The sequence below is a fragment of the Zonotrichia leucophrys genome, chromosome 4, assembly GCF_028769735.1.
Source record: "Zonotrichia leucophrys gambelii isolate GWCS_2022_RI chromosome 4, RI_Zleu_2.0, whole genome shotgun sequence".
Lineage (NCBI taxonomy): Eukaryota > Metazoa > Chordata > Aves > Passeriformes > Passerellidae > Zonotrichia > Zonotrichia leucophrys.
In genome coordinates this window covers 10,562,664-10,570,997 of record NC_088173.1, presented here as the reverse complement: position 1 = coordinate 10,570,997, position 8,334 = coordinate 10,562,664, and the positions used below count along the sequence as shown (strand labels likewise).

At 36.2% G+C, this 8,334-nt stretch overlaps 1 protein-coding gene across 2 annotated transcripts in view; it reads right to left on the bottom strand.

Moving 5' to 3' along the window:
• Positions 1 to 4,312: 4,312 nt before the first annotated feature.
• Positions 4,313 to 8,334, bottom strand: part of TUSC3 (tumor suppressor candidate 3) — a 109,201-nt gene continuing 105,179 nt past the window's right edge. For both annotated transcript variants that reach the window (XM_064712218.1, XM_064712217.1), the window contains one exon: positions 4,313 to 4,598. In XM_064712218.1, coding sequence (XP_064568288.1) covers positions 4,583 to 4,598 — 16 coding nt within the window. In that variant the 3' untranslated portion in view covers positions 4,313 to 4,582. The remainder of the gene's footprint in view (positions 4,599 to 8,334) is intronic.

The following is an 8,334-nucleotide window of genomic DNA, read 5'->3' as shown; positions in this document are numbered from 1 at the left end:
TACATGGACTGAGCATAGGGGAATGCCTGCTCTTGGATTTGAGATGTTTTACAGGAAGTCTTTTCATTAAGAACTCCTAATTGTCACTACAGGACACAAAAAGCCACAAGCGAGCACCACTGTTCTCAAGGTGAAGAAAAAGGGAAGTTTATTTTCTGACTCTAACATTTATAGTTTTCCAAAAGTGGCAGTGGATTGGAGGGTGGCAGTGCCACCTCTCCATTGACGCTGGTCAAACCAACAGTCTATCAACTCTCTCCTCCTCCATAAAGGAATGCAGAACATTGAGTTATTTACAGAAAGTGTGTGAGAAAGTTCACTACAAGAATGTCAACATCACAAGGCTTAGAAAATCTTAAAAAAACAGGGTGACACCTAATGAGGCATTTTTTGGAAAAGCGTGCGTGTGCATCTGGAAATGAAAGTTATGGGAGTCAAAATCCTCAAGGACAGAAATATTGGTAAGTAAAAAACTTCAATAAGAGTATAAAATCTCCAGCTAACACTAGAGAATATGTCTACATTACATTTTTCTCTAGAATATAGTTATTCAGTACTACCAAACATAGACAGCAAGATTATACTCAATTGTTCATGTGTTACAAAGAATTGGAAGAATAACTCCCAGAGTTGCTAACTTGCTCAAAGGATATCTTAAATCATTTAACAATGAGGTCCTGAATTCGTGTGTGATTCTGCCTGATGGGACATCTGAAATCATGTGGAGGTCATTTCTAAGTCCCTAACAGGGCACTGAACCTTGATAATGTCACTTAACATCACTGTGGAGAGAGATTTATTTGGCTTTTCTGAAGAGTATCTGGAGTTAAATTTAATTGAAAAAAATATAGTGCCTTTTTTTTTTTTTTACGTTTTCTTTTGCAAGGTTTTGCTTCTATGAATCTCGTCTGCTTTGATCCTCAAGTAGGGATTTCTTTTATTAAAAGTTTTTAGGTGTCCACTGCTGCAAGCATGAACTAGTGAAAAGTGTCTTTAGGTTTTTTAATACCATACTCCTGCTTATTTAGAATCTGAGCTCTTTTAAGAGACACTGCTTTCTTATCTCCACTTGTACCTTGAACTGCTTAGTCTTTGGGATGTATGGATCACAACTACATACAGAACTCAACAGGAATCCACAAAGATTTTGTGTAGTTGTAATTTTGTCCTCTCTTGTTACCCAAACCCCTCTACTGATGACACAAAACATCTCCTCTTTGGCTGTCAGCGCACACTGACAACTCTGCTAAAATTTGTTCACTTGCATATTTTTCCTGAGTGTTAGCTGAACAAAGTATTTATTTTTCTCTAGATGTATTCCTAAGTTTTTACCCATCAAAACACCCCAGTCTTACCCTCAAAGTTTTGGTGGACTTTTCTCCCTCAGCACATACTGTGAGCTTATCTGTAACACAGGTTGCACTGCCCATGCATTTTCTACACATCACTGATGAAGATGTATTCCAGTTGTCCCAGCACTAGTTTCCAGGAAGGATGTATGACTTTAGTGCCATAAAAAGTGCCCATTAAGCCCTGTCCTTCTCTTGGTATCTTAATTGGGTTTTCAAGAAGGACATCTCTTCCAATTCCATATTAGGTTCTTTAATAAATAGTTACCAAGGGATTTTTATCCTTGTGCTTTTCAGACACTATTTTAGCCATCTACAAGCTTTGTGAACCTAAATTCTCCTTTATAAGTCCTACACCTTTTTCAGATGACTATGTTTATCCTTGCTCTCAGTAACCTTACTCTTTATTGCCAACTAGACCATCCCATCAGGACTGGAAATTGTTCACTGGTCTGTAGCTTAGCTTTCCCTCTAGACTCTCCTTTTTATAGGTGACAGCTGTGCTGGCCATCTCTCAGGCCTCTGACACAGAGGCAATCTGGAATGATAGGTAAAGGCACCTTGCTCAGCAGTTCTGCAATCTCACATTTGATTTCTATCAGAGCTCTTTGATAAATGCTATTTGGTCCCAAGATCTTACCAGAACCTAGCTTATCTATTTAAAACCATCATACATAGTGTGCCAGATCATGTTGACCTAAATCTTCTGGCCTAGCTGCTGCAGAGAATTTGGCTTCTCTGTCACAGTCTTTATCAATGGGTGCCCCTTCTTGTATTTCTGTCATCAACTCTCTGACTAGTTCCCTGCTTTGGGTGTATTTTAAGAAGCCATGATGAGCATCATTTTCAGATGATTTTTTTTTTTACCTGTTGTTTTTACACTTGACCTGTGTGCTGCTGTGGAATTGTGGCACATATTTTCTCTGTGCTTCTAATGAAGTATTGAACAGCCACCAGGCTGTTGTAGGTGTTGTAGGTGTCTCACTTTTTGCTTATTGTTTGTTGTTGTTTGAAGGGGGGTAGGTTTGTTTGCATTATTAGCTGCCTTTATTTCTAATATACTCCAAATTATTTCAGATTTCATTTTGTCCTGTCTTACAACAACATGTACTGTATTGTGGTTCTTGTTACAGAGTAGCTACCCCATGAATATATCTTACATAGTATGTTAGTACCCATGCAATACTCAAGCTGTTGCTTTTGAGTTGAATACTATGTGAGATCTATTAGCTGTTCCAGCAGGCAGTCATGTGTCACTGGAATGCTTTACCTCATCATAAGCTGAAATATTTAGTCTCATTAGCACAAGGTCTTAAGATCTCTCACTATTACTTCCAGTCTGAAACTTGCAGTTTTTCTTCTTTCACTTTCTAGTCACTTGTCATCTTGATCAAGCAGCACAATTCTAATTCTTTTTTTAGAATACAACTTCCAACCATGGAGGCTTACTGCTCTGCTTCTTGTTTTTCCTGAAAGATGTCAGTGCTGTTGCACTATATGTAATCTTTCTCATACAGCCCCACTCGGTCACCTGCAGATCTAGCTGTGCCATCCTTAAGTCATTAGCCTGATAACTGTCCTAGTGATTTTATTTATTTTCCTACCAGGGCTTTGAATGCTTGTTATACCAGGGCTGTTGTTGAATACCATACAATTTAATTTTTCCACCCCTTTATCAAGCCTCTACCACTGACATAAAGGTCTTGCAAATTCTGTCCTGGCTTCCTTGCACTGGCACATGCCACTCAACTGGAATCATGGGCAAGCTGATCTGCCTTCCTGAATAACAGCTGAAGCATCTCTGAAAAGGCTGTAACCCCCTCCACAGTCCACATCAGTCAGTGAAACAGGTGCTTTGAGTTTGTTTTTACTCAGCTTCTAATTTAAATATTGCTCTACAACCTTCTTGTGTTTTTACTATGGTAACAAGTAGTAAAAACTTGGTTTCGTGTAAGATATAACCTGTCTTTCCTCTTTCTTTTTTTTTTTTCCTTGTCCAAAAATGTTTCCCAGTTCTTAACATACCAGTATTTCTGGAGAAGAAATAGTAAATACATAAGATAAAGTGAGTTTTGTAAAGTCTAGTCAATCTTCTCCTCATATTTAGAGGCAATTTTATATTATGAATGAAGAAATTCCTAATGCTACTGACAGTGAATTGGTACTTGAAAAAGTTCCAGTTGGAAAACTGCCAGTAGGGAGGAAAAGAAGTAGGACTGAGGTAGAGTATCTTGTGATGATTGTTGTTTCCTGAGCCGCTGAGAATATACTGTGTAGGTGTATACAAGGATTTATGAGTAATTCACATATTATGACATGTGAACTGCTAAAAATGGCATTTTTAAATGGCATTACTAATTCCTATACAGACTTTTCACAGAGCTCAGTGGACGCATAAAACTGGCAACTGCTGTAACCCCAGTTCCAATAGGCTCACCTGTACTGTGTTACAAGCACCATTGAGTAATACCTCCTCCTGTTGCTACTTCAGAAAATAAGCATGTTTTAGGTTATAAAATGTTGTTACTCCCCACCCTCCCATTTTGTCACCACAGACTCAATCCTTAAAAGGATCTGAGTTCTGACTGCTGTAACACAATGAATTCCATTATGAATTTCATCCTTTGGCATAAGAGAAAGATGAACTTGTAATGTATGTATTCTACACACTGCTGAGTCAGGAAGAGAACTCCAGGATGAAAATGTGTAGAATAGAATTTTATGTTAATGGCTCAGCATGTCAGAGCTGATCAGAGACTCTATACAAATACTCTGTTACAAAGCAAAGTGAGGGTAAGGTGCAGTCAAATAATAGTTTCCACTAGGGTGTATTTCTTAATCATAGCTAAAGAACTGATGTTATTTTGTTCAGTTCAAAAACACAAACAAACTTCAGGTGAAAAATCTCAGAAATACCCTTTGGATCCATGCAGTACAGTTAATAAGGAAGACTTAACCAGAAGCCCATTATACTGAAATTTATTTAAATTCTTGAGCACACTATATTCATAACATTTTAGCACTTCCCAATGAGATATTTACTATATTTTTCTATAAATTATGCATTCATTGCATAAAACTGCATTCATTTCTCTATCACGATACTATATAAATTATCACAAAAACAGATGAACCAACAAAAGATTCTTGAATACATGTAACATTGGTGAGCTGAAAATAGCAGTTATAGCTTATCTTCATGGTAAGCAGCTCTAAGTGAATCCCACTTGAATTCATTTAATTAAGAAGCTGAAAAGAAAGAAAACATGATTAAATGCTGAAAAATGCATATAAAACATAGCACCAAAATTATTCGAAAAGAATAATAAACAAGGACTTCAAAACATTAATTTGAAAAGTCATTTGACATTTGTGTAATAATCTCTTAAGTTTTTATATTCCATTTAGTAATTACTAAGCAAGCATGAAAGTTATCAAATAAAACATAAGTGATTGAAACTTAAATTTGCCTATTTAAAAAAATTAAAAAGAAAAACGCTCTTCAAACATCTGTTCTCCTTAATCAAGTTCTGCATCTGCTCTTATTACTTGAAGTGAGGAATCTTTCCCAGGGGATGTTTCAGGTTTATTTAAAACCATCTTCTTTTACTGCTGAAGTGGCCCCAGAGTTGGGAGAGTATAGAGCAATTGGCAAGGCTCTGTAGGGTTGCAGACTCTTAAGTTCTTAGTATTTTAATAAATTAAGAAGTTTCCAATGACATTGCTGTTTCTTTACACCTGTAAGGAAACTTTTTATTTCTGAAATGTAGATATATATTGTGTGTCACAGCTTTCTAAGTACTTAATCAAATCCCATAGACTGGGAAGTGGGAACCCAGAGAGACAGAGACTTGTGCAAGACTATGGACTAACTACTAACACACAAGTTAGGAACTGCTAAATGCAAGTACTGCCTCTAGCTTTGCCTGGTAGGTCTTTCAACTCCTAGACATGCAGTGTGCACTAGCATACATGCTGTAGTAATTTCACCAGTTTTTCCATTCATGGCATTAATTAATTAATCATAACAAAACATAAATACCAGTGCCACAAGCTTAAAAGACTGTATCAGTATAAAGATGTTCACTGCTGCAAAAAGCTGACAAGCTCATTGGGCAAGACATACAAAGCGAAGCAAAACAGACAGCAGCTGTCTGGTGCTGGAGGGTGAAGGGATTAACGATTGGGAAAAGCCAGCAAGAACTATTTCATGGAGAGAAGAATTGCAGAGGGCTGAAGGGGGAAGTAAGGGAATGCTGAGCACATGTGACTAAAAACATAAACCAGGTCTAGAACAGATGTGTAAAGCCATGAATAGGAAAGGATCTGAGAGGAGAAGAGAGAGGACTAATAGTAGTGAAAAAGTTTGGAGAGAAGAGTAGGAAGGGCTGAAGATTTCTTAAGCCTAGAATTGATACACTTAAGAGGTGTAGAGGACTCAATATGTAACAGCAAAGAAATACAAATACAGCAGTTGGATCAACATGCTACTACCACAGCTGTTGATCCTTACTTTCGCTCTATAAGGGAACTGCACCTTTAGCAGCTAAGAGACATGATACAGAATATAGACAAAAGAAACACTGAAAGTTCTAAAACAAGTGTAGGCAGAAAGCTGAAACACCTCAATTTCCATCAGAGTATGAGGACAAACTTTTTTATTTCAAGGGTGAGAAAGCAGTGGAACAGGCTATCCAGAGAGGTTGTGGAGGTTCTTTCTGTCAAAAAACCTGCCTGGAAGTGATCTTGTTCAAGCTGCTAAAAGTGAACCTACTTTAGAAGAGTGATTAATCTCCAGGAGTCACTTCAACCCCAGCTATTCTTTGACTTTATGGAAAACTATAAAAAGCCAGAACGCCATGAAAAAACCATAGAGTACCACAAAGGACGAGATGGGAGGTGGGCAGTTTCTAAAAAATCAAGACTAACAAACTGGACAACATCCATTGGCACAGATCTGCAGACAGACAGAAGAAAACATGTTGCAAAACACGGTGAAGAAGAATAGGAAAGCCTGGAAAAACTGTGCCCCTCCAGACATAAAACTAGATGGGAATGGATAGAAATAGGTAAAAGTAAAAGGCATATGAGCAAAAAGAGTTGTTTTTAGTGGTGATAATCAAAGAAGGAAGGTCCTACTGGGAGAAGAGCATCCACACTGTTTGCCACAGTAAGAAGCACATCCTTCCTAAGAGACCTGCTACAGGTCCAGACATCTAGAATTCCCATCTTTTAAAGGATTACAAACCAGCACTGATGTCAACACTTCCTATAGAGAAGAATATGGAGGTTTGTGGCTTTTCATGAATTCAGCATGCTGTTAGATGGTTTAGATGAATAGAGGGACTTTATACTGTTGCCTTCCACTTCCATGGGCAGCTTCTTTCATGAACAACGTACTGTTTAGCCATATTAATAGTAGTAGTATAGAATATACTAAACATAAAGGCTTTCTTTTGACAACTGTGTATTATTGTTTTCCTGTCTTTTAAAATCTTGATTTCTGCTGTTTTAAAGAAAGTAGCCAATTTTGCAGGGCTCTATAGATCAAATTGTGAATCCTGGTTTTTATCAGACGTAGGTTTACCAATTTAAAAATTTAAGGTAAATAAATGTAATTGTGCATGAAATACCGAAAAAGCTGTTAGTAGTATGCTCATGTTTATTAATAAATTCAATTTCATATGTCTGTAAATACTACTTGTTCTATGTAATAATATTTTTTCCACCATATTTTCAAGAAATAACTATTCTATTTTAGTCACTTGCATTTAATTACAACTTTAGTATTATACAGGATTTCTTTACTGAAACCAATTTAATTACAACACAGATGTGTATACAGTGAATATAAGGATTTTTCAAGCTCTGGGGCATCTTACAATTTGTGTGTCCTGTTGCATTGACTGTCCTTCCCCAAGCAATAAATGAATATTTTATGTCTGACTTAACATTTATGGGGTTTTGATGAAAATAAGGCATCTCTTAATTTTCATGTTTTGCACAGCTTAGTTAATTTTCTCTGCCAGCCAATAAAGAATACGTATTTTCCATTCCATCAATACACAGGTCAGAAGGCTGATTATTTTTTATGGTTTATCTAAAAAAAAGTTCACATTACTCTTGTAAATAATACTGAAATATAATGGCTGTGAAGGATAATTGGATAATGAAATATTCAACTGCAAGGCAGGTTCTAAAAAAAATCAAAATCTACTTAATGAAAAATTATGAAAATATAGAATTTTCAAGTGTTTATTTCATTTAAATTGAGATTAAAACAACTAATGATAAAATGTAGGCTTGAAAGAACAATTTAAAGTGTAAAGAGTAATGAAACTGTGGTAGAAGTTTCATTCAGAAAACAAAGCAGAAAAAACAATCTAGAGCAGTTAGGTTGCAGCCAAAGCTAAAAAAAGAAAAAAGCAAGAAATGTTTTTAATAACAGTAAAGCATGGATGAAACTTTTCTCTGTATCCTCTTGAAGCAGTGTAACAAACATTTACATGCCTAAAATTCCCAATAATACAATACTGTGCTTATGTACTGATATCTTCTGTTCTTAGCACGCTCTCTCATTCTTTTTCATATTCTGTATGCTTTTTGGGCTGAAACTGCCTAAGGTGTGGTTTCCAGAGAGCCAAGCTCTTTCCTAACTTCCAAAGTCAACTCAGAGTTCATGGTTTTGGCATCTAATGAAGAACAGTCTCTGTGTCACCCCCATGTGTATGAGATGACAGATGAAATTCTGTATTGTTATAATTACATTTTATTGCTCAGTCACTGAGTATATCTGATATTTAACATATCAATTATTCACTTTAAATAATAGTTTGAGAAGACTTCGTAAAAACATTGTCCAAGATATATCAACACACTTGCTATATCCAGAAAGAACTATAAAGAGAAAATGCTCAAGAGTATAAAATAAAATTATTACATAATCTTTCAACAGTTAATGATATCAATTAAAGTGAAAGTTTTA